Below are 26,539 nucleotides of genomic sequence, written 5' to 3'. Positions count from 1 at the left end.
CCTGCATTGAGACTAATAATGGTGGTGATCAGAGGGGCTGTCCTTGAGGGGCAAAGCCTCATTGTCCCGAATGGATGAAGAAGGAGCTCCCTTGGCCCCTGCCCCCCCCGTATCCCCTTGACCTGCTTATTGTCACCCTGTTGACCCAGCCTGAATGATGGGCCACCGTGTGGGGGACCAATAGTGCTGAAGCAAGAGCTACAGGCAAGAGCCAGGAGGGACTAGCTCCTGTACATCAAGGGAATCTAAGCATACCTGTCTTTCCTGCCCTCTGAATTCCCTGACTGAATCAGGGAAGGGATGATGACCCCCTCGCCTAGACCTCAGATAATGACTCAAGTAGATAAAATGGAACTATCTACCCACCATGTACCCCCAGATTTAAGGCAAGTGGAGGAAGGAAAGGAGGACATAAAGTGAAAAACCAAGGGAGTGACTTAGGAGAGTTTGACCTGTGGCAGAGTACCCTGAACAATGGGAACATGGTACAGGGGCTTGTGGTGGCACTTAGTTCATTGCTGGAACCATGGGGGACTTCATGGAAGTGATGGAGCTTGGAACTTGAGAGGGCCACCTCTCATGGGACAGCTCTCACACTTTCCCTCCTATCTTGGACCTCTTGGCAGGCCATCCTGGTACTTTTAGCCTTTTGTCCCTTGAAAACTCGTTTGGCAATTGCTTTCTCCTAGAGGGCTCAGTTGTCCCTTCTCCAGGAAGACTTCCTGGATTGAGATGGGTGGTTCCCCAAAACCAGGGTCATCCTCGGTTGGAGGTGCCTGAAAGAAAAGACTTGGTTATAATCAAGGAGAAACCATCAGGGATGGGGTTGTGGCTCAAGGGTAGAGCACTTGCCTAGCATGTGTGAGGCACTGGGTTTGATACTCAGCACCACATTAAATAAATAAAATATAGACATTGTGTCCACCTACAAATAAAAATATTTTTTTTTAAAAAAGAAGGAACCATCAGTTAAGGGAGAAGATAAGGCTATAAAATACTGATGCCACAAATGAATAAATATTCATCTCTTTCCCTTCACAGAAACTGCTGGGCAAAGGAGGGCCTCATCCTACACTTAAATCACCCTGGAAAGTCTTCTTTTAAATCTCTGTTGGAGCTTTGGGGCCAGGATGGGTGAACACGCTGGTCTATGCAGATTCGGGAGCTGAGATCAGGGTGGAATCAATGAGGCCTCAGCTCTCCCAAACTTCTTCCTTCTCTCCCAGCGACAGGAGACCTTTTTGCAATCTCAGTTGCCAGTCTTCTGCCTTAACACAGGGATCTTCACCCCCAACATACCTATCTCAGCCATCAAGGGTCAGGGGAGGTTGTGGAAAAAGAGCCTGCCTTCAGTGTTGGGAAGGGGATGTCAGTGTACTGGAAGGATGGATTCTCTGTGGGATGAGAGATCTGAAATCCCTGGCATCTGCCTGACATGTAGTGCGGAGAGGGTGGGAACTCAAAAAAGGCTGCGGTATGAATTCCTGGTATGAAGAACAGAACTGAAGCAGACAGGAAGAGGGTTAGGCGGTAGAAAGGACTTTCATTCTTGGTAGAGAATCAAGAATGATAGAACCATGAAGACCGCTTCTTCCTCTGCTGGGTCTGGAGCGCCCTCTGGTGGTCACATAACTTCAGGCTGTGAGAGGCCCTGGCCCACTTTTCTTGTGCCACAGACCTGTGCTACTCAAGGCTGTTCCTATCCTCACTACTCAGTTTCAGGACAGAGACATAAAGTGGCACCTAGGTGATGGCAGCCTCTGGCTTCTGAGGGTTGGTATCAGACAGCTCCTTATGTCCCCCCTTAGGCCCTGTGGGGGCCCTCTTCCTGTTCTGCTCAGAGGCCACCCCAGTTGAGGGTCAAAGAGGCAGCAATTGGGGCCTAAGAAGAACTCTGGCAGCAGAGTGTGCTGGAACAGGCACAGGCTCTCCTGTCTCTGGATATAGCAAGTCCAGGTGGGGTCCCTGTCTCATAAGATGTGACCTCCTAGAAAGAGATCAATGGACCCAGAGAGGAGATTTTTTTTTTTTTTTTTTTTTTAACCCCAAAGATCCTTTCCTTCTTCCAGGTTTTAATGCTGTGAGTTAAAAGGAAGAGGAACTTCCCATGTTCCCAGGACACAAATAAAAGGAGTCAGAATCCTTGATGAGGGTGGTGTTTATTACCCCCAGGGAACTGAGCCTGGCCTAGGCTTCACTGTAACTGTGTGACATTGGCCCAAAGGATCGGCAGGCACTTGGGTGCCTCACTTTGTACCTTCTGCCCCATGTGTAAGCTGGTAGGGCAGTGGGTGGGGCAGCTGGCCAAGCTTCCTCCCCCCTCTCCAGGCCTTCTATTGGACAGGAGCTAAAAGAGAGCCAGTTATCATCATCTTGTGTGTGTGTGTACATGGCACTGGGGACTGAACCCAGGGTTTTGCACATGCTAAGCAAGTGCTTTACCACTGAGCTACATCCCCAGTCCTGCTCATCTTCTAAAAGGAGAATATCCTCTCAGGCTGGCAACTGGTTAGGCCCGAGTATCTGGTTCCTCCACACTCAGAGGTCCCTGGACTTCATTCTCATACTCCCCAGGCACCTGGAAAGCAGGAAGGGGACAAAGGGGAAGCTCTAGGGAGCTGCAGGCCACAGCTCAGGGCTGTTGGCCAGTGAGAAAGGCAGGCAAAGGAGTAAGGAGGCAGATTGGGGCACAGAAGTTGAGGCAGGGAAGGGAGGGTCGAAGGGCATGAAGGCCCCAGGTATGAGGGATATAACTGCCTCACCTCCCAGTAAATCCGGTCCTCATAGCACTGGGAGTCTGGGGGGGCATCCAGGAAGGGCAGTTTCAGCAGGAGCCCTGGTGGTGGTAGAGAAGACATGTGAGGTTTCTCTACCCCCTACCCCTCAGCAGTGGTTGCCACTCAGTGCTCCAAGGGTACAAAGGAGGCATGGGGTCAACTTGGCACCTGGCACAGGCAAACCACAGCTGCATTTTTGAGCACCTGCTATGTGCCAAGTGCTTAACAAGTGTTGCCTTCCTGAGAAACCACCACAACCCTGTGAGGTGGATATTATCCCTATATTTCAGACAAAGTGACCAAGGCTCGGGGAAGTTAAATAATATGCTCAAGTTTGCAGTTGATAAGGGACTGACAAAATTGTTATTCTGTCATGAGCCACTGAGTTTTTTTTAGTCTCCCACATAGGTGGAGCACAGAAAAGTTGTATTATGTAAATAAGTTACTAAATGAATGAACTGAACCATAGAGAGTGAAAATCTTGGGGTGAGAGCAGGAGGATGGGGATCCTTAATCAGGATTTATTTTTAAGGCCATACATCAGGAAGGACTGCCTGACCTGGGACCAAGGAGAGCGTGCCTCTATCCAAAGGTTTTTGTGAAGCCTATCTAATGGTGAGCTAGGTCTCCTTCCCTTTAGGTCTCTGCCTGGGGATAGATGAGCCTGCCCCTTCTAGGCCTCAGCCTGAGGTTGGGCTGCCCTCTAGTGGCTCCATGGAGCAGCACAGGGGAGCCAGCTATGAGAAGAGGTACCACCTCAGCCCACCCCAGCTCCCCAGCCTCCTGGGCACCAGGAGGAAACAAGACCATTTGTACCTCCCTCCCCAAGGAGGTTTACCCTGACCCCTCCACCTGACCCCTGGCATAAGTTAGGCACTCAATAAGTATTTGTGAGCAAATGAATCAAATGCCAGGGACATAGGACTCAATGGCCCTTCCTCCAGAGACTCCCTCTCCTTTGTGTTCTCCCCTCCTTGGAGTGCCTGCCAATCCCCCATTGCCATCCAAAGTCACTCACCTCCAAGGCTCCCGCCCACAGTGGCCAACACCAGTGTGACAAACAGCCCAAAGAGCTGATGTATGGCCTGAGACGTGGCGCTGCGCTGGCCCTTGGCTATGAGTGGAAACACACTCTCCAGGCTGCAGGGAGACCAGGTTGTGAAGAGGCAGGGGTGGGGTACAAGGATGGATCATGGATACAGGGCTGGTCACACCAGTGGACAACCAAGCAGCCAAAGGGCTTGCAGGAAGCCCACCAGGCAGACGTTGTTTAAGCCAGGCCATAGCCTGGAACACCCTCCCCTACACATGCCAGCAGACAGACACACACCTTTCAAGACTCAGTTCAAGGGTCATTTTTGCCCACCTCTCTTTTGAGTCCTGATGTGCAAAAATAGATCCCAAAGGTCATTATGTCTTACTGATCCTTTAATAACAATCCATATGCTTGAAATCATTTGCTTAATGACTTCCTGTTGCACTTGACCAGAAGGACAGTGCCTGGATTGGTCTTGTTCATTCCAGTTTCCTTGGTTCCCATAATGTGAATGGATGGGAGGGTGGATGGTTGGATGGGTGGGTGGAGGAATGGGTGGATGGGTGGATGGACGAGTGGCTGGATAGGTGGATGGGTGGATGTATAGGCGGATGGGTGGATGGGTGGGTGGGTAGATGACTGGCTGGTTGGATAGGTGGATGGATGTGTGGATGGGTGGGTGGATGGTTTGAATGGATGGTTGGGTGGATGAGTAGATGGGTGGATAGATGGTTGGATGGGTGGGTAGATGATTGAATGGGTGGGTAGATGGAGGATGGAAGGATGAAAATAGACACAGAGAGTAACAGAGAGCATTCCAGAGGGATAATGACAGCTGTGTGGATTGGGGAAAACTCACCCATCTCCATAAGCATCATGGGTGGACAGTCCAGCCACAAGGACCCCCAGGAGGGCCCCCAGGACCCCTGGCATTCCATGGAGGTTGTGAATACCACATGTGTCTTGGATTTTGAATTTGGATTCAAGTATGGGCTGGAAGAAGGACAGGATGAATAATCAGACTCCTGTTCCCTCCCACCTCCACTCTGGGCCTATTGGGGAGGTGGGAGGAAATTGACTCCCTGCTCTGCCCAGGAACAGAGAGGCAGCTGTACCGTTAAAAACTTGTACCCCAGGGTAGAGACGGTCCCTGCCAAGAAGCCAGCTGCTACAGCCCCAAAGGGGGTCAGCATCATTTCACCAGATGTCCCCACCACAACCCCTCCAGCCAGTGCTGCATTCTGAATGTGGACCTAAGGGAACAGAGAAGGGCAAGACATTGGAGACCCTTTCAAATCATCCACCCACACTCAATAGAACCCCATCCCCAAGGCATTTACTGGAAGTCCTTCTGGAAGTCCCTGTGCCATCTAAGCTCTAACTCTCCTGCTTTTATATTGTCTCCTTCCATTCTGACTCCCACTCCCCCACCAGGGTGGATTGAGCCCCCCTCATGCTTATTTCCGTGGAGACGTCCCTGTGGGGTCTCTCCTTCCCTTGCTAGGTTATCCCTTTGCCTCCTCCAAGGCCTCCTCCCCATACCATGTCCAGCCGCCCATCCCCACTGACGAGGGCAGACAAGGCAAAAGTGCTGAGGGTGCTCGCCGTTAGGGAGTAGTATGTATTCAGGGCTGTCCGATGCTGCGTGTCCCCCAGCGAAGTGGGTGCAGAGTTGAAGCTAGGCCAGAAGATCCACAGGAAGATGGTTCCTAAATGATGGGCAGCCAGGCAGAGTGAGAGGAAATAAGTGGCTCCCCCACATGGTTGGAGATGGTAACTGCAGACAAGTCATCTATTCTGCAGCCTGTTTGATCTGCAAAGTGGGATTGAGCACACCATCACATAAAGTGAGGATTCAAGGAGATAATGCAGAGAAGTGCATAGGCAGCGTCCTAGCAGGTACTAAGTGCTTGACAAGGGCTGGGAGTGAAGTACACTGGTAGAGCTCTTGCCTAGCATGTACAAGGCCCCTGGGCTCAATCCCTCATACCACCTGTGCCCCAATCCTAAAAAAAAAGAACTAAAAAAATGATATCTATTGAAGGGTACTAGTAGAGAGGGAACTACCTGATTGAAAGCCATAGAGCATTGAGTTTTTGTGGTTGTGTTGTGTTTTGTTTTGTTTTGCCTTGTTGGTACTGAGGTTTGAACCCAGGGGCACTCTATCACTGAGCTACATTCCCAGACCTTTGGATTTTAATTTTGAGACAATTGTCCAGGCTGGACTTGAACTTGCAATTCTTCTTCCTCAGCCTCCTGAGTAGTAGCTGGGATTACAGCTGTGCCCATCCAAGTGTTTTGTTTTTTTAAGTGACAGAAAAGGAGAGGAACTGGGCATGGTGGTGCACACTTGTAATCCTAGTGACTGTCCCTGCTGAGGCAGGGGGATCACAAGCTCAAAGCCAGCCTCAGAAACTTAGTGAGGAGCTGTTTCTAAATAAAATATTTAAAAGGCTGGGGATGGGGCTGGGGTTATAGGTCAGAGGTAGAGCACTTGCCTAGCATATGTGAGGCACTGGGTTCAATCCTCAGCACCATGTAAAAATAAAAAAACAAATAAAATAAAGGTATCATATTGATCTACAACAATAACGAAAAACTTAAAAAAAAAAAGGCTGGGGAATGTGGCTTAGTAGTTAAACACCTCTATGTTTAATCACTGGTACAAAAAAGAGAGAGAGAGAGAGAGAGAGAGAGAGAGAGAGAGAGAGAGAAAAGACAAAGGTTACTGCATATTAGGCATTGTTCTGGGTACTTGATATCAGGAAACAATTTGTTTTATAACCTCAACCACCTCCTAGAGAGGGTGGACCTAGCATGGCCTGTTTGCTCAGTAATGGATGTCCTAGACCTGCACATTTTGGGATAAGAATCCTGCATGTGTGTGTCCTGCAGTCCTGTAGGGAGAGGAAAGAAAAGCCAAGGGACGAGGTGAGACAGAAGGCTGAGGCCCCTGCAGGGTGGGCCAGCCAGGTGGGAGGCTTCCGGACTGTCCCTTAGTTTTGAGTAGCCTGCTCCGTGGAACTTCTCCCTGCAACCCCACAGTCTGGAGTAAAACTGACCACACTCACATAGGCTGTCTCTAATGGAGAGTAGGGGGACGGTGGAGGAACGGGTCATGTTCCTGCCTCAGTGGTCTACAACTAAAACAGGAGCTGGGAGGCGGAGATCTGAGAATGCATGAAAATCTTGGGGCAAGTTCAATCTTTGGACTTCAAGTCAAGCTTATTTGGGGCTCAGAGGTCAAGGAGACTGCACCTATCTATTTCACAACAAAATAAGAGGTAGGACTAGGGATATAGCTCAGTTGGTAGAGTGTTTGCCTCCCATGCACAAGTCCCTGGGTTCAATCCCTAGCACCACACGCACACATACACACACACCAAACAAACAAAAACCTGGGAGGTGGGCAAGAAATGCAAAATAAATCTTTATTTTTTTCAGTACTAGGGATTGAACCCAGGGCTACCACTGAGCTACATCTTCAGCCCTTCTTTTTAATTTTGAGATTGGGTCTTGTTAAGGATTGCCCAGGCTATCCTTGAACTTTTGATTCTTCTACCTGTTACCTAAATCACTGGGATTACAGGCATGTGCCACTCCAAATCAGTCTGGTTTTGCTTTTTATTTATTTATTTATTTTTGTTTGTTTGTTTTTTGTTTTGTTTTGTTTTGTTTTTGTACCAGGGATTGAACCCAGGAAGCTTATCCACTGAACCACATCCTGAGCCTGGCTCTGAACTAGCAATCCTCCTGTCTCAGCCTCCTGAGCTGCTGGGATTACAGGCATGTGCCACCCTGCTAAGTGCTCCAGTCTCTTTTTTAATGCAAAAATAGGCACTGCAGTCCCTGTTCAATACCTACTATGAAAAATAACATGGATGTTCTTTGCTGACTGCAGTTTGTAAATGCAGAGAGAGGAGCAGGGGCCACCATGAAGGCACAAGGTTCCCAGGCCAGCTCTACTTCTCCCTGAGATGCCTCCTACCCCTCCTGAGAGTGCAGGGGCTTTCAGGGATCCTAGGAGGGTCCTTAGCCAGAGGCTGGAGGTTTGTAGGAAACCAAACATCCTAAGACATAGTCTGACTGGAGCCAAGTACAGGGGAGGGTGAGTGAGCAGGGATGGGGGCTGCATCCCAGGATGAGGGTTCTGTTGCTAATGTGTGGTTGTGGGGGCCCTGGAAGATTTGAAGCAAAATGGAGGTAGATTAAGAAAGACCCCTGGAAAACTGGGCATGGTGGTGCATGTCTGCAATCTCAGCAACTCAGAGGCTGGGGAAGAAGGATCCCAAATTCTAGACCAGCCTCAGCAATTTAGTGAGATCCTGTCTTAAAATTTAAAAAAATTTAAAAGGCTGGGATGTAACTCAGTGGTAAAGCATGCCTGGGTTCAATCCCCAATATAAATAATTAAATGGGACTGGGGGGTATAACTCAGTGGTAGAGCACCCCTGGGTTCAATATCCAGTACTGGAAAAAAAAAAAAAAGACATACAAGGGGGACCCTTGGGAATGGATCTGGGCCACATGGATACCCCATGACTGAGTTCTAAGAATATGTCATAAAACATGCCTGTAATTCCAGCAACTCCAGAGGCTGAGGCAGGAGGATCGCAATTTGGAGGTCAGCCTCAGCAATGTAGTAAGGGCCTAAGGAACTAAGTGAGACCATGCTCAAAATTAAAAAAAAAAATAAAAAGGGCTAGGGATGTGACTCAGTGGTTAAGCATACCTGGGTTCAATCCCTGGCATGAAGAAGAAGAAAAAGGAGAAGGAGGAAGAGGAGGAGGAGAGAAGGAGAAAAGAAGAGGAGGAGGAGGAGGAGGAAGGAGGAGGAGGATAAGCAAAACCAGGCACAGTGGTGCATGCCTGTAATCCCAGCTACTTGGGAAGTTGAGGTAGGAGGATTACAAGTTCAAGGTCAGCAACTTAGAGAAACCCTGTCTCAAAATAAAACATAAAAAGGGTTGGGGATGTAGCTCAGTGGTAGGGCAACCCTGGGTTCAATCTCCAGTATTGAAATAAAAAGATGAAACTCTCAGAGCAGATTCCCAGCTAGAAACCCAAGGACTGTAGGCAGCACCCTAAGACTTTGCCTGGAGGTGGTCCCCTTCATCCCAGATCAGAGGGATCTGGAACCAGCTCCTCATGTCAACCTGTCACAGGAGGCCTCACCAATCATGGCGAAGAGGTCCGAATGGTAGATGGAGCTCTGGCGGTGCTTGCTCTTCTCCAGCTGAGGCCTGTAAAGGACCCTTGATAGGGACAGCCCAAAGTAGGCACCAAATGTGTGGATAGTCATGGAGCCGCCAGCATCCCTCACCTGGGAAGGTAGAGCGGAGGTGGAAAGGCAGTCTGCTGTCCCTACCCAGAAGCTCTTCCAGCTCAGAGCTTGGCCTTGACCATCCCCTCATCCCATCCCTGTCCAGACTCTCACCCCCAGGAGATTGAGGAGCACAAACTCATTGATTCCAAACAGCGCCACCTCCAGCAGGGTCATGAGCAGCAGCTGTGGGGGCCCAGTCTTGCCCAGAATGGCACCAAAGGAGATGAGCACAGCCCCCGCGCAGAAGTCAGCGTTGATCATGCTGGGTGAGCGTGGAATGGGAGAGGGGCAGGGAAGAGGGGCTTCTGGGCTTCTGCCAGGCACAAATGAAGGCAGCACAACGCAGGCAGGGGAGGGCAAAGGGGGGAAAAGGCAACTCTTCCATGGGGGTCAAGGGATTACCTTGCTCCTTCTGGTAGATGAGGAAACTGAGTGGAGGACTTGGCAGACAAAGCCCACAGTAGGTGGAAGAACCAGAACATGCGCCAAGAGCGCCTCTATGCCCCACCCCCTTCTATGCCATCTCTCCTCCTAAGAGCATTTGGGAAATAGCGGCCCCCAGAAGTGAGGTGGGACGGATAGGGGGGTCAAGGATGGGAAGGAAATCAGGCAGAGCACCTAGGGAAATCAACTGATGGGTCATAAACAGGGATCAGGGAACAAACTTCAAGGGCAAGGGCTTAAGCTGGGTCTCTCTCAAGCAGGAGCCTCCCAGCGTGGCCTCAAGAGAGCTGGGGAGGTCACTGCTGCCCACCTCTCAATGCCAACGTGGATGTGGCCACCGTAGAAGGAATGGAGAAAGCCCTGGACCAGCGTAGACCACTGCAGGGCAAAGGCGGCCAGGAGGAAGGTGAAGCCGACGCTGCTGAAGCCGTACCGCTGTAGGAAGACCATGAGGAAGCCGAAGCCCATGAAGACCATGGCATGCACGTCCTGGAAGCCTGCAATGGGCAGGGGCACATGGAGCGCTGGCCACGACCTATAAACCAATCAACCACCTGCCAGAGCCCCTGGCTCTCACCAGCCAAGGCTGCCCTGAAGTAGGCTATGTCTATAAAACTCCCCAGGCGTGGCAGGGCCACCCAGCCCTGAGCTACCTGCCCAGAGCGGGCCAGCTTAGAGCAGTAGGACCCAGACCATCCCTGCTGTCCCCATGTCAGAGCAAGGGACTAGAACCTATTGCTCTAATAATTTTCTCATTCTCTGCCCCTACTCACTTGAGCTTTTATAGCTAACTAGAGCAAGTCCAGCCCGTGCTCTGCTCTTCCTGCCCCTCCAATGCTCACAGTTCTAGTCCCCTTTAGGTTTCTTTTCAACTCTGTTGGTAAGTCCTTCTATTTTTTTTTTTTTTTGAAAGATGTTGATGGACCTTTATTTTATTTTATTTGTTTATTTATTTATTTATTTATTTATATGTGGGGCTGAGAATTGAACCCAGTACCTCACATATGCTAGGGAAGCGCTCTACCACTGAGCCACACCCCCAACGCGGTAAGTCCTTCTTGATGTCCAATTTCCATCCCTATTTCATCAGAGTCTACAACTAAAAAATAATTTTGTGAATAGCTTTAAATTGTTAACAAATTACCTCAGGGAATAGGCATTGAGGGAGGGGCAGGGGCTGCTGTATTGTACAACTTCAATGAAAATTATTCTCCTGGAGCTGTGCGATATACAGGCCCAAGGAAGGGAGATCTTACCTTTTTTTTTTTTTTTTTTTTTGTGGTGCATTCTACCAACTGAGCTATATCCCCAACCCCCCCCCCCCTTTTTTTTAAACTAGGGATTGAACCCAGAGGTGCTGTACCACTGAGCTACATCTTCAGTCCTTTTCCTTTTCTCTTTTGAGACAAGATCGCACTAAATTTCCCAGGCTGGTCTCAATCTTGTGATCCTCCTGCCTCAGCCTCCCAGGAGACCGAGATTACAGGTATTTGACACTGTGCCCAGACAAACAGTGGCTTTACTTTTTTGGTAGTTTCTTTGTATAGTTTAACTTCATAGATGAATGACTTGAACTTTAAGAGTACCAATGGGGTGCTGGGGTTGTGGCTCCGTGGTAAAGTGCTTGCCTGGCATGTGTGAGGCACTGGGTTCGATCCTCAGCACCATGTAAAAATAAATACAGGCATTCTGTCTACCTACAAGTACAAAAAATTTTTTTAAAAACACTAAAGAAAGAGCATCCTAAGCTGTCATTGCATTTGCTTTAAATATGCTTTTGGAAAATTCCACAATGACTTCATCTGATGGGTTGTAGTCAAAATACAGGCACAAGCTGGGCTTGGGGGCACATACCTATAATCCCAGCAGCTCAGGCAGGAGTTTGAGCTCCTGAGTCAGGAGGATTGCAAGTTGAAAGCCAGTCTCAGCAATTTAGCAAGACCCTAAGCAACTTAGCGACTTAGCAAGAACCTGTTTCAAAATAAAAAATAAAAAAGGTGGGGATGGGGCTCAGTGGTTAAGCACCCTTGGTTTAAAAAAATGCAGGTACACTAAATATACTGTACAAATATACTATATGAAATTACTTTAAGGCTATGGGTATAAGGTATATATGAAACAAAGGAATTTCGTTAACCTTGGGTCCCATCCCCAAGCCATCTCCCCTGCTCCATATATATAATTAAGTCCAAAACATTTCAGATAAGTGATATTCAGCTTGTACAATTTTTTGTTGTAAGTGACCTCAAATCTCTTATTGAAAAAGCAGATTATAAAGAAAAAAAAAAACATGGTCACTTTTTGTTGTTGTTTAATCTGAAGAGGCATCCATGAGCTAGAAAATTATTATCAAATTTTGGAATGCAATCAATAACTTTAAAAGAAGTAAACCTTTATGTTTTTTAAATTTTTTCTTTTGCAATCCTGGGATAGAACTCAGGGCCTTGTGCGTTCTAAGCAGGGGCTCTACCACTGAGCTCTACCATCTTCAGCCTTTTTAAAATCTTATTTTGAGACAGGGTCTTGCTAAGTTGACCAGGCTGGCCTGGTACCTGTACTCCTCCTGCCTCAGTTTCCCCACTAGCTGGGGAGGGGTAGCCACCACACCTGGTTTTTATGCTTTGTTTTTTTAAGTGCTGGATTTAATGTTGCATAAGAAATAGGTCTGTAAACAGAGGGTTGAGTGGGAGCTGGAATTGGAATCTGCAGCTTAGCTGCCAGTGCCAGTAGACGAGGAGAATGTGGGGTTGGAGGCCTCCTGGCCTCACTAAGTCCCCAACCCTGCACTGCTTCTCCAGCCCCTGAAATCACCCAGATCATACAACCCAACAGAAAGGAAGAGGCAACACTTAGATCTCAGCCTTTCAGCCCAAGTTTTCCTAAGATTCACTGCCTGATTTATTTTCTCCTTGTACAAACAGTACAGAGGATGCCATGTCTGTTCCATTCTTATGCCCAAGGACAACAAGATAATGGGAGCTGGGTGGCAGGGCTCCAGTACATTTATATACAGAAACCACTCCAGAACTTGTCTTGATGGTGACAGTGTTTAGAACTCCTAACCCAGGCTTGTTTGGAATCAAAACTCAATCCTTGGTCTTTCAACTGTAAACATCTAGCAATCTCCCTCCCTGGGGGCCGTTCCACACAGAGAGTTTCTCCTTGGGCTTTGATGGGTGAAGGGCTATTGCAGTTGATGGCAGGAAGATGGATAAGGCCTCTCAACATTCCCTTCCGTGTAGGATGGGATGGAGCTTACTCCTCCCTAACCCAAGCAACATTTTTTTTTTTTTTTTTTTTTACCAGGAATTGAACCCAGAGGTATTCAACAACTGAGCCATATCCCCAGGTTCCTTTATTTTCTATTTTTGGCAGGGTCTTGCTAAGTTGCTTAGGGCCTCCCTAAGTTGCTGAGAGTGGCCTCAAACTGTGATCGTCCTGCCTCAGCCTCCCAAGTCACTGCGATAACAGGCATGCACCACCATTCCCGAGTCCCAAGCAATCTTTGATTGGAGAAGGTAAGAGCCCTCTAGAGTCACTTGTTCCTTTCCATCCTTACTGCCTGTTCCCAACCCAGCTAGGTGACTCCTGACATGATGATCAGACAAGGTGACAGTTAAAACTGGGTCTTTAGCATCTGACAAAGTCAGACTTAAATTCCATCACTCCCCCCCCCCCCACTTCTACCTTCTGACCTCATGACTTTGGACAAACTACTCAGCTTCTCTTAAGTCTCCCTTACCTCATCTATAAAGTGTGGATTTAAAAAAAATATGTAAAAAAAAAAAATATGTGAGGGGTGGGGAGAAGAGAGGGAGGACCCAGGAGGCCGACTTCTCCCACTTCCACTCCACCACACCTTCCTCCAGCAGGACAAGGAGCTGTATTCTTCCAGAAGAGGTCTCAAGGCTCCGGTCCTCATCTCATTACCCTATCCCCCCTCCTTTTTTGGGGGGGTTACTGCTGGAACCCAGTGGTGCTCCACCTCTGAGCCACATTCCCAGCCCTTTTTATTCTTTATTTCGACACATGGTCTTGCTAAGTTGCTAAAGGTCTTTCTACATTGCCCAGGTTGACCTTGAACTTGAAATTCTCCTGTCTCAGCCTCCCTAGTAGCTTGGATTATAGGCCCGGCTTGCTTCAACCTATCCTAAATGCCTCTCTCCATATATAGGATCTCTGATGTGTCTTAAGTAGTACTGTCTAAAATTTAAAAATAATAAAGTTATAAAACAGATCATCCATATTGTTTTCTTTCTTATGTTTGTTCTGTGGCCCATGCCATCCTGGGCTCCTTTCTTATTTTCTATCACTTGCCTTGTGAACTAAGAGGCTTGCAGTGTTGGGGAAAGGCTCTAGATGGGGAATCCAGACAATTGGTTCCAGAAGGGCTCCTTTTGTAGCTTGCTGTGTGACCTTATGTAGGTCACATGAGCTCTCTGGCTCTCTTCCCACATCTGAGAGGGGTGGGCCAGATAGGCTCTGAGGGCCCAGAATACAGAAAACAAAGAGACCCCTCAGTGTGGCCATGCCTTTGACATTGGCAGTCCTGGAATTTACCAACAATTTGGGACTCCCTTTCATCTCCTTTCATCAAAGCACAGTGGCTATACCTCCCCCTGTCCCTGACCCCTTCCCCTGGACACAGGGATAGCTGAGAACCGGCTCATCAAAGCCCCAGGCTCTGGGGATTTCACACATCCCTCCTGCCCAACCTTCCCCCACAGCAGGGTCGAAGTCCACTGGGATGGAAACCTAGGACGGAAAAAGAGATAGGAATCCCACTGCTGTCTCTCTGCAGCAGCAGGAGGCAAGGATGGATTCTAGGCAGAACTTTGGAACAGGCATGGCTTTGAGGCTTTATGTGACATCTATGGGAGAAGCAAGTGGAGGGTCTGTGGCAGACAGCCGGCAGCCCCTTGGACGAGAGCTTACTTCTCCCTGCCTCTGAGCTGCTCCCTCCCACCAACTCCCTGTCTTTCTGGACAAATGAATAGCCCAACAGTCTACCTTGTTTTCTTTATTGCTTCCCCCCTCCCTCAGTATTGAGGATTGAACCAGGGGTGCTCTACCTCTGAACTACATCCCAGTCTTTTTATTTTATCTTGAGACAGGATCTCAGTTCTCCAGCTTCCATGGCTTATCTTTTCCAGCCAGGGTTGGGGAAAAAAAACGTGGAGAGTAAGGAGCTGTAGGCCCTTCTGCCTAGGATGACTGGGGGCCTGGTGCTTCATGCCCAAGTCTCCACCTCACCCTCTCTATCCTTAGCATTGTGAACTTCATTTTACGGGGACTGGGTCAGGGTGAGGTGGGGACAGCCTGCCAGCAGCACTGCATAAAGAAAGCAGGGTAATAACAGCCTGGGATGTTTTTATAGGAGACTCTCACACCCCAGGCCTTGTTCGAATGTATATCCTTCAAAACTAAGGTATCCTTCTTCCCATTGCTCAAAGGGGAAAAACTGAGACTTAAAGAACTGCTCAGGCATTTGTGATGAAGTATGGCAGGCCTAGCGTTCTTAGTTCCAACTGGTTGAGGGCCTGAGATAAGGCAGGGCCCTCAACCTTAAGGGAAAGGCTCTGTCCCCATCCAGGCAGTTGGGGGAATTAACCTACCCCTTCTGAACCTGGTCAGTAGGCAAGTGACCTGTGGTACGAGGAGCTTAGGATGCCTAAGTCCTAGTACCAGCTCTGCCACTCACATGATGGGTGATGTGCTAATGCCCTTCCATGTCTTCAGCTGATGTCTGGGGGCTACTACTCTGTGGTTAGCTGGTAGATGCTGATGTCATTTTCTCCCTGGCTCTAGAAGGGCCAGTCTGGGGATCCTGGGAGAGAAGCACCTGAGTCCAAACCACTCTTAGATGCCTACAGGTGGGAAGGTTTCTTAGAAAATACCTGCCATTACTGCCCTCTAGCACTCCCTCCCCACCCCCACACACACACCACCAACACACCTGCCCAGCAAGATTCTCTTTCCTGTAGGCAGGGCAGAGCGCCTAGAAAAGCAAAATCTCTGGAACAGCCTAGCAAAGCCCAATTAGGTCAAGTGGGAGGCAGGGCAAGAGAATGGTTAAAACTGGGGACTTCAGATCTGTATTCAAATTCTAGCTCCCCTACTTCTTCCTGTGTGACTGTGAATCAGTCACTGAACCTCTCTGAACCTCACCTTTGTCTATCTCATAGACTAAGAAGGCATGTGCCATCGTCAGCACAGTACCCAGAATCTGGAAGGCACTAGAGAAAGGATGTTATTTCAAATTCGGGGCTCCTTCATCTGAGCGAGAGGGTTGTCTACCTAGGGACAGATCTGAGCACCCAAGAGCTCCCTCCCAAGAAACCTAGAAGAGTGGAGGGTCTTCACTTCCCGCACGCCCTCACCCGCACTCACTTGGGTAGCGAAAGTAAAATTCATTGTTCGCGTTACTGTGGTTGCCCCAGTGCCAGAGGGCAGCGTCGGTTTCATGGTTGTAGCGGACAAAGATGGCAAAGAGGATGGTGGTGGCACCCTGGAAGAGGAGGCACAGCAAGGGTAGTTGTAGTCGCCGGCTCGTGGCGCGGCGGGGAGACCCGGCCATGGGACAGGGACTGTGAAGTCGCTGGCTCCAGCGCACGAAGCAGGGCTGACACTCCCCGGGCGAGCCTGGCAGGTTTCACCCGGCAGAAGCCCCGCCCCCGGAGGCCCCGCCCTTTGGAGTCTGGCCCTTAGCTACTCGGGGTGGGATCCCGGAACGTGAGGATCCTGCAGCAGGGCCCCGGGCCCACCGCTTGAGGTGGGCAAGGACTCGAAGAGATCTGTGTTCGGACCTCCAGGTCCTGTCTCCCTTGGCCCAGTTGACCCTGCCGTTATCCTGGCAGGGTCCTTGGAAGTGACCCTGTAAAGGCACCCCGTGTTCTGCCCTGTTGGGGCACAGCTGTGTTGACCTCGTGGTGGTCTATCTTTTCCCTACCGAAAAAAATAAAGATCGAGAATGGAGATAAACAGGCTCTCGGGGCAGGACGATTTACCAGGCTGGGGATGTCTGAAACCCAGCAATAGAGTCCCTTACCCTATTCCAAGCTTCCCTGCCTCCCTATCCCCAAGCTGAACACCGCCCAGGGCAGCAGGCTGAGATTGGGGGTGGCACGCCGACACCTGACTCCCTGCTCCACCCAGCATGATGGGAGAGTTCCTGGGGCTGCCTCTGCAGGAGAGGAGGGAGGCTAGATGGAAGGAGGGTCTTCTCCGAGGGTCTTCTCCATTAGGAGTTGGGTCTCTCATTACACAAGCAAGATTTGCATCTAAAGGGTCTTGATAGGCAGACAGTGAGGTGACAGAAAGTGCTTACTGTGACAGGCTGTGGTGATGAACCAGAAGGCACCTCCCTCCAGGAACCACTGTCCAGCCCGGACACAGACACTTAGGAAGGTGTGTATGTGGGTACAGTTACTGGGGATTGAACCCAGGGTGCGCTACCATTAAGCTACACCCCGAGCGCTTTTATTTTTTATTTTAAGACAGGGTCTTGCTAAGCTGCCCAGGCTGACCTTGAACTTTGATTCTCTTGCCTCAGCCTCCGGAGTTTCTGGGGACTCTAGGCCACCACCATGCCTAGCTAGGAGGGAATTTAATTAGCATCAGGGTAAGCATGTGACCCAGAGAAGTGCAAAGGCTGCAGGGGTCTAGGAGGAAGGCTGCAGAGCCCATAGGCATGGGAGTAACAGAAGACAAAGAGATGGAGAATTGCTTGCTGGAGAGGTGATGTTTGAAGGCAGTCTGGAAGGACAACCTAGGACTTGGGAAAGGGAAGAAGGAAGAGGAGACACTTCAAGAAGAGGGAGCAGCACATACAGAAGTCTGGCAGTGTAAGTGCCCAGTGTGTTCAGGAACTGAGGCTGGGGTGAGGGAGTCTAGAAAGGCCTCAAAGGCCCTGCTTTATAAAGCACATGACTTCTAGCCAATGGGTGCTGGGCTACTGAAGTGGTCTAAGTAGGTGGGGGACCCTGACACCTGCAGTCCATGAGAGGCTTGCCCCTTCTCAGAAATGTCCTCGTCCCCTCTTATGAGTGGGCAGGGATAGTGGCACAGTGGAGTTCTGGACACACTTCCTTTTCTTCTTTGCGCCTTCCCCCAGTTATCCTCCTCCCTCTCCCCTCCTCCCCTCAGGGACTGAAGCCTCCAGTCTAGCTTGGACTTTGGGGGAGAATTGGAGTCTTGATTTCCTGTGTTCTTCCCCTAAGTGCCCAACCAGGGGACATGAAGAAGCAGGGGTCAACCTTGGTAGCTTGACTTCCAGCTGGCTCAACAGTCTCTCTAGTCCTCAGTGGCCCCTGTCCAGAGACTTTCTATCACTACTTGGTCAGCAGGAAGGCTGTTTTCCAGCCTGCCTGGGGAATCAGGGGAGATGGCTGGTCATCAGCCTTTGGAGCATGATTCAGCATTTGGGGGCTCCTCCCAGTCTTAACCTTCTGCCCCAGATATGTCCTGAGCCCCGTTTGGAAGCAGGCTTGCCCTGGGCTGTCCCAGCAGGTTCTAGACAGGACCTAGGAGGGGAGGAGTCTTGAAAGCCTGCAGAACCAGAGAACAAGGAGAAGTGGGCTGGGCCTTCCCGGGGCACTCGCTGCCTCTCTGATTCTAGCCTCCTCCATTTCTGTCACACCTGGTGTCTCCCTTTGTCCCTCCACCCCCACCTCTGAATTGGGGATTGAACCCAGGACACCCTACCCATGAAATGCCCTTTTTATTTTATTTGAGACAGGGTCTCACTAAGTTGCTGAGGCCGGCCTCAAACTTGCCATCCTCCTGCCTCAGTCTCCCAATCACTGGGATTATGTCTAGCTTGATCTTGCTATTTTAACAATCCATCAGTACCAATGAATATCAGCCCTAGTCCAGCAAAGAGCAAGAAGCAATTCTGAGGATATAAATGACCCACTTACCCCCTACCCCTACCCCCACCACAACATGGGAGGGCTACCCTGGACCACCTACCACTAAATGCTGTGGAGAGGTTCAATCCACATTTTCTTTTGGATCACCTACTTATGTCAGATACTTGGTCCTCCCTTCCTGCCTTCTATGGCCTTGGTAGCTCTGACGTTATGGTGACGGGCTTCTCCCTTCACTTCTCCCTCTATGCCAGGCTTTAGAGGGGCTGTCGACTGTACTGCCAGCTCCCACACTGACTGATCTGTGGTCTGCCCAATCTTTGACCTTCTATCTCTGGTTTCCAGCTGTGACCAGCCCAGTGCCTGAAGGGTAGCCAAAGGGAACCTGTGTTTGCTGCCCAACCTGGCCAGGCTGCCCCTGGGACCACGTACCTGAGGTTACTGAGTAACTTGAGGTGACTCAGAGCTGCTTCTACCAGGGTCACCTCTTTCCTCTTCCTGGCTGTCTTAGCTCAGGGAGTCCCCAAAGCCTTGACCCCTTTAGTTTCACTGACCCACTCCCAGGATTTATGGGAGGAGAAAAGAGAAATAGCAGAGCACCTGAGTCACTAAAACATTTGCTATTGCTTTGTTGATTCCGTCCTTCCTCCTTTCTTCCCCATCCCTCCCTTCCTCCATGATATCTTACTGTATGAACTTAGGCAAGTTACTGAGCCTTCTATGAGTCTCAGTTTCCTTATCCGTGGGGGGCAGTACTATTTCCTATGAGGATTCCAAATAAAGTATGTCCATTGCTGGCATTTTTGCAAACATTCAACACATGTGGTGATTATTATTATTCTGATTGGCTGAGCAGGGTGAGCAAATGGGTCACTGACTCCTACACACTCTGGGACACATAGTGTCTCTGAGGAAAGGAACAGATGGAGGGAGCGGGCACAGTCCTGATGCATTCTTCTATCATTGGCTGGAGGGGAATGGACAGTAGGGGTTGGGGACCTGGGATGGGCACATTTGGGAAGGGCCATCAGACAAAGCTCCCGTGACATAACTCTTAAACAGAGAAGATTTGGGGACAGGCAGAGCTTTCTTTCATTTGACAAATCTATACTGAGCACCTGCCGTGCGCCAGACACCATGCTAGGCACTGGGGATTCAATGGAACAAGATATAGCTCCTACCTTGGGTTGGGGCTCTGTCTGCGGGAGGATAAAAATGAGTAGGCAGATCAAGCTGCAGAGGGTTGTAACAGCACAGACAGGCTCATGGGGACACTAGGGAGGAGTTCCTAACCCGTGATGGGGGTGGTCAGCAGGCTTTCCAGGGGAAGAGATGCTGTGTCGATACCCAGCCTAATGTCACAACTAGAGTAGACGAGGTGGATTCCTTTTTATCTGAACACTCTGATATGAAAATAGAAAAAAGGCTATACTAGAGTGTTCACCACTTTTGGGGGATGAACAAACCCTAGACCTCAATTCCCCCACAAAACAACTGCCACTGTAGCACTGTGAAAAATATGGTTGCATGTACATACATGGCACCTTTTTTTTTTTTTTTTTTTTTGGAGGTGCTGGGAATTGAACCCAGGACCTTGTGCATGTGAGGCAAACACTCTACTAACTGAGCTAAATCCCCAGCCCCTCATACATGGCACCTTAAAAATTAAATATGGCCTTTTCTCTCCATAGGGTCTCCATATTAGCCTCCATGTAAAGTTTCTCAGAATCGGATTACTTATGTTTGTTAAATTTTCCTTCATCTGTCCAGGCGCAGTGGTGCACACCTGTAATCAGCGACTCAGGAGGCTGAGGCAAGTTTGAGGGTCAGCCTGGGCAACTTAGTGACACCATAGCAACTTAATGAGACCCTGTCTCAAAATTAAAAAAATGAAAAGGACTGGGGATGTAGCTCAGAAGTAGAGCACCCCTGTGTTAAATCTCCAGTTCAAAAAAGAAAAAGTTTTCCTTCACCCGTAAAATCAAAATGACAGTACCTTAGGAAGAAAGTCTGTAAGAAGGCAATTATTGCAAACCAAATTTTTTTCTATTCATTTATTCATTTAGCACATTCCATCTGAATTCTTGTTATGTGCCAGGTGCTGTGCTAAATTCCAGGGTAATGTTTCTCCACTCTTAGTCACCACCAAACAGCACAACCATTCTCTCTCTCTCTCTCTCTCTGTCTCTCTCTCTCTCTAGAGTAGACGAGGTGGATTCCTTTTTATCTGAACACTCTGATATGAAAATAGAAAAAAGGCTATACTAGAGTGTTCACCACTTTTGGGGGATGAACAAATCCTAGACCTCAATTCCCCCACAAAACAACTGCCACTGTTGTTTATATATATATATATATATATATATATATATATATATATATATATATTTTAGTTGTGGGTGGACACAATACCTTTATTTTATTTGTTTATTTTTATGTGGTGCTGAGGATCAAACCCAGTGCCTCACATGTGCTAGGCAAGCGCTCTACCACTGAGCTACAACCCCAGCCCGTCCTTAGTTTTGAACATGAAAGAAACATGTTCAATTAGCTCTCAAGTGTCTCACTAGGACCCCCATCAGAGGAACAGCAGCAGGGGGGAGATTTCTAGGAATGGACTGCTTGGGTGTAATTGCAGCCAAAGGGGAACCAGGCATGAGAAGACCCCACCCCACCCCAGTTCTCCCAGGGATTCTACCACCATCACCACACTCCACCCTGAACAAACAAGGAAGTACAGCTCCCATCTTATCCCTTCTATCTGCTAGACATTGCTGTGCTCAGTCATCCTATGGTTAGACCTCCGCTCCCTCTCCTAAGCCAGCTTCATCCTCCCTTTCCTCCCTTCCCCAAACATGAGTGGCACTTTTTCGTGAACACCTCTCCTGTCTAGAAAGGGAGATGTTGACTAAAACTGTTCTTCACAGATGGTAAGGAAGAGAAAAATTGTAAAGTTTGTTTTAGTCAGCTTTATCACCACCGAGACCAAAACGACTTACAAGAAAAATTAGAGGAGGAAAAGTTTATTTCGGAGTTCATAGTTTCAGAGGTCTCAGTCCATAGATGGCTGACTCCATTCCTAGGAGCCTGAGATGATGCAGAACGTCATGGAGGAAGTGTGTGGTGGAGGAAAGCAGCTGTGCACATGGCACCAGGAAGCAGAGAGAGAGCTCCACTCTCCTAGGACAAAATATATACCCCAAAGGCACGCCCCTGATAACTCACCTCCTCCAGCCACACCCCACTTGCTTGCCTACAGATACCACCCAGGTAATCCCTATGAGGTATTAGTGCTTCACTCTAAATTTTCTTGAAATATCTTGCACACAGCTTTTGGGGGACACCATAACAGTTGCAAAACTTCTCTGTCCCAGATCTGGTGAGGGACCCTGGCCCAGCAGGACAGAAGGAGCCAGGATGGTGTGGGTGAGATGATTTCCTGAAGTGTGTGTGTGTATTATTAGGGATTGATTCCAAGGATGCGTGTACCCTCATGCTCCTTTTTTATTTTTCATTTTAAGAAAGGGTCTTGCCAAGTTGCTCAGGTTGACCTTCAACTTGTCATTCTCCTGCCTCAGCTTCCAGAGTTGCTATGATTATAGGCTTGCACCACTATGCCTGGCTGTTCCTTAAGATCTGCCAAGAGCTGCTCAGCTCTTGTGGCTGCCAAAGAGGGATCAGAATGAACCAGGAACACAGGAGAACTTAGCCCCCTCTAGTGCACATCCAGGGACAGAGCTGGCTGCTCTGGGGCTTTCCTTCTACAGCCCTGGTACCTGGGTACCAAGAGGCAGGTGAATATGAGAGCTGTAGATGAGGCAGGTGAATATGAGAGCTGTAGATCTTAAGGCCACTTAAGATCTACAAAACCATAACCTTTCAGTTTTCCCTTTAGTAGATTTTTAAAAAAATTTTTTACTTGTAGATGGACACAATACCTTTATTTTATTTATTTATTTTCATATGGTGCTGAGGATGGAACTCAGTGCCTCACACATGCTAAATAAGTGCTCTACCACTGAGCCACAATCCCAGCCCCCCTTTAATAGCTTTTGAGCTCCATGTGCAAGGCTAGGCAGGCCCTGAGGGCATAGCAATGGACAATCGACATTGTCTTTGCTCTCACGGAGCTGATATTCTAGCAGGGGAACCACACGACAAACACCAATAGATATAGAAGACAAGGAAACAACCTGGGCCAGAGGATGGAGAGGCCACAGTGCCATCAGATGCATTAAAGGGAAGGAGAGACAGGAAGAAGTGTGAGAGGGGATCCTGTGGACTTATGGGATAGGGCATCCCAGGCAGAGGGGACAGCAGAAGTGCAGCTCCTGACTTGAGGTATGCAACCTCGACTCCACCCAGGCAAAGCAGCCCCAGGTGCTGAGGAGAGCGCTATCTAGATCTGGGGAATTTAACACCCTCCTGCAGTATCCACCCCAACCCACATCCCTATTCTCATTGCCCATTCCAGTTGTGGTGCTGCTGATCGAACCCAGAGCTCTGGGTGTGTTTAGAGCTGGAAGGTCTCACCTGCCCTTTCTGGTGGGTTCCATTTCCTCCTGTTTTCTCTTCCAGGTCCAGCCACACTGAGGCAATCTACCACCTGGCAGTAAGCAAAGTCACTCCTCCCCTCTTTCCCCTGCCACCTTCATCCTAGGCTTGAGGTCCAGCAACTTCAGCCCAGACCAGAGCAGGTGAGTGTGGGACAGGGATGGGGGCTGAAGGGAATAAGTGCATCTCACACCCTTGGCTGTGTAGTGCTCTCTGGCTAGCTGTCTTGCCTTTATCTTATTTTGTTCTCAGATAAGTTTGTAGATAATATCCTTTCCACTTTAAATATTTACTTTATTAGTCATTTAAATATGCAGCAAATATTTATTGAGCACCAGCTATGTGCCAGGTACTGTTCGATGCACCGGTTATACAGCAATGGAAAAACCATCAAGAACAGGAGAAAAGAGCTACTTGAGAGGCTGAGGCAAGATGAGCACAAGTTCAAGGTCAGCCTGGGCAGCTTAGTGAGACTCTGTCTCAAAAAATAAAAAGGGCAGCTGGATACAGTGGCACATGACTGTAATTTACAGTGGCTCAGAAGGCTGAGCAGGAGGATTGCAAGTTTAAAGCCAGCCTCTGCAACTTAGCAAGAACCTGAGCAACTTAGTGAGATCCTGTCTTGATATAAAAAATAAAAGGACTCAGTAGTGGCTCAGTAGTTAAGTGCCCCTGGGTTCAATCCCTGGTACAATAAATAAATAAACATGGCTAGGGATGTAGGTCCAGTGGTAGAGCGCCAACAGGGTTCAATCCCCAGTACTGCCCCCAACCAAAAAAAAAAAAAAAAAAAAGCTAATGTGAAACTTATTACAATTTTTTAAAATAGTATTGTTCGAAAATGTGTCAGTACTGGAAACTGGTGATCTGACTATGTACCAAACTCCTGCCAACTTGTTTGCAAATGTCAGACAATGAAAAATCCCAGAAGATCCTGTTTTGGGAAATGGAGAAGATGGACGGAACAGGCAGGACACAAGACAGAATATCTTGGGGAACAAGGATGTTTGTTCCCTTGGGTGTACCCAGAAAGCCCCTCCAGGTTCTGACTCTCCCTTTCCAAATTCCATTTCTTCTCAGCTCTGAACACACCCAGAGCTCTGAGTTCAGCTAGCAGCACCACAGCTGAAATGGGCAGTGAACGAGGAGGCGAGTTGGGGTGGAAACTGCAGGAGGATATTAAAGGAACCTGGGAGAGGGAGGCCTTGGCTGGGAAGCAGGGTTACAACTGCCCTGACTTTAGCATGGAATCTGCTTATTAAGGACTTGGAGAAGGCTGTGGGAGTCAGACCTGGGGCCGGGTCCAGGAAGAGTCTTTTGACTCAAACCTATTTCTTAGAGGGGCTAACCCTCCTACGTTGGATGCTGAGTGAATCCTGGCAAGGAGAGTCATGGACCCAAAGGGGTGAGGGGACTAAACCACTCTTGCCACCAGGGCAATGTTGAAAAGACTTAGCAGATGATTCCAATGGACCCCATACCCACCCCCAGTGAACTACCCTGGCGTGGTGGACTGTATATTAGTGTCCCGACTGTACATCAGAATCACCTGAGCTGGAGGAAAAGAACCTCGAAAAAATTCCAATGCTTGGCCCTACCCCCAGAGATTTGGATTTCATAGGTTTCATCAGTATGTTTTTAAAGCTGTCCAGATAATTTCAGTGTGTAGCCAGAGTTGTGGCTCATGAATTTAAAAAAGCAGTAGCAGTAGTAGCCCTCATGCTTGGGAGCTTGTGAGTAAAGAAAGATCTCAGGTTCTGCCCCAGTTCTATTGAATCTGAAACTCTGGGAATGAGCCCAGTGGTCTGCTTTTTAATAAGACCTCTGAGTCATTCTGATAAACACCAAAGTTGGAGTTCCATGGATCTAGTGGAACTCTGGGGCCCTTATAGTACTGAGTCTTGGGATCTCTGCGAAATGAACATTTGACCTTTCCTACCCCCTTAGCCAAGGATGTGGGTTCATGGCTCAACCTGCCAACAGGACAAACCTGTCAAACTTGAGATCACAGAATCGTTTCACTTCTTTATTATAGTGTCACACATCTTCTTTTTTTTTTTTTTTTTTTTTTTTCATACTGGAGATTGAACCTAGAGGGGCTTTACCACTGAGTTATGTCCCCAGTTCTTTCTATTTTTTATTTTTAGACAGGGTCTCAATAAGTTGCTAGGGTCATACTAAGTGGTTGAGTACAGGCCTTGAACTTGTGATTCTCCTGTCTCTGTCTCCTGAGTTACTGGAATTACAGGCATGCCCTGCCACGCCTAGCATCACACACCACTTTTAGAAAGCAAAAGAAAACTACCTATCTTCAGACTTTTAGTAGGTGTTTGGCTTCGCAGTTTAGCAGTCCTTGAGTTGGTCTAACCCCTGACCTGGCTGTCTCAGAAAATCTACTGCTTAGTTCCTTTGATTCCTATTGTCTGGTTTATGAGGACCTCACTTTTGATGCCTTGATTACTCCTTGATTCTCATCCAATCACGAAGATTTGAGTTTCAGTGTAAGGAGAGAAGGACCTGCCCAAGAGGATACTTGGCTTGGCTCACCCAGGGAAGAAAATAGTGGCAGAGTAAGCTTTGTGTCAGAGAAAGCCCAAAGTAAAGGACTCATCTGGGAGGGCGATATTGTAGAATGTGACTCTGAGGGTTCTGGCTGAAGCTAGAAGGCTGGGAGGATCCTAGGGTTTCCAATAGTCAGTTCCAGGAGACAGAGTAGAGAAGCAGGGACCCAGGATTCTCAGTTTTCTCTAGGTCTTTCTCTCAGTCTCAGAGCAACTAGCCCTTAGAACTAAAAAAAGAATCAGGACCTGGAGAGAAAGAAGTGGCAAAACCTGTAGCCTTGAGGACAACTTATTCACATAAGAAGGAAGAGAAACAGTAATTATTGCAATCTCAGTCTCATTGAGGAGAAGTCCAGGAAGAGAGCACAGCCAGGAATCCTGCCTCACCACTCCTTTGTCGCGAATCCTCTTTACAATTCCCTTTGAGACATTGTCATGAGGCTGTTCCAAAGGCACTCTTATTTTTTTTTTTTTTTTTCTTTTTGAACCCTTAAATTAGGGCTGGGGATATAGCTCAGTCAGTAGAGTGCTTGCCTTGGCCCTGGGTTCGATCCCCAGCACTGCAAAAAAAAAAAAAAAAAAGTTTCTGAACCCTTAAATTCATGGATCTCCAACTTTGGTGTTCATCAGAATTACCTCAGAGGGCTTGTTAAAAAGGAGATTGCTAGCCAGGTGCAGTGGCACACACCTGTAATCCCAGCAGCTTGGGAGGCTGAGACAGGAGAATCGTGTGTTCAAAGCCAGCCTCAGCAATGGCAAGGTACTAAGCAACTCAATGAGACCCTGTCTCTAAATAAAAAATATAAAACAATAGGACTGGGGATGTGGCTCAGTGGTCAATCCCCGGTACCAAAAAAGAGAGAGAGAGAGAGAGAGAGAGAGAGAGAGAGAGAGAGAGATTGCTATTGCTAGGTCCCATTTCCAGGTCAGCAGAAGCAAACCTCCTCCCTTGCTGGAGGAAAACAGCCTCCCCT

At 48.6% G+C, this 26,539-nt stretch overlaps 1 protein-coding gene across 3 annotated transcripts; it reads right to left on the bottom strand.

Annotated features, from left to right (window-relative positions):
* Positions 1-2,133: 2,133 nt before the first annotated feature.
* Positions 2,134-16,207, bottom strand: RHBG (Rh family B glycoprotein). Of its 3 annotated transcripts, none has more exons than XM_079104512.1 (10): positions 15,974-16,207; positions 9,894-10,080; positions 9,251-9,452; positions 8,989-9,136; positions 5,356-5,522; positions 4,929-5,066; positions 4,673-4,806; positions 3,796-3,917; positions 2,763-2,836; positions 2,136-2,578 (listed from the first exon to the last, which is right to left on the bottom strand). In XM_079104512.1, the coding sequence occupies exons 1-10, from the start codon at positions 16,158-16,160 to the stop codon at positions 2,510-2,512; spliced, it is 1,428 nt and encodes a 475-aa protein (XP_078960638.1). In that variant the 5' UTR covers positions 16,161-16,207; the 3' UTR covers positions 2,136-2,509. The 3 variants fall into 3 exon arrangements, with proteins under 3 accessions (XP_078960640.1, XP_078960638.1, XP_078960639.1); XM_079104513.1 differs by having other exon boundaries at positions 2,137-2,578; positions 9,251-9,401; XM_079104514.1 differs by lacking the exon at positions 4,929-5,066 and having other exon boundaries at positions 2,134-2,578.
* Positions 16,208-26,539: the final 10,332 nt, after the last annotated feature.

The sequence above is a fragment of the Sciurus vulgaris genome (genome assembly GCF_902686455.1).
Source record: "Sciurus vulgaris genome assembly, chromosome: 1".
NCBI classification, from domain to species: Eukaryota; Metazoa; Chordata; class Mammalia; order Rodentia; family Sciuridae; genus Sciurus; species Sciurus vulgaris.
Note: the sequence above shows the minus strand (reverse complement) of the source record. Positions and strands in the feature narration are given on the sequence as shown.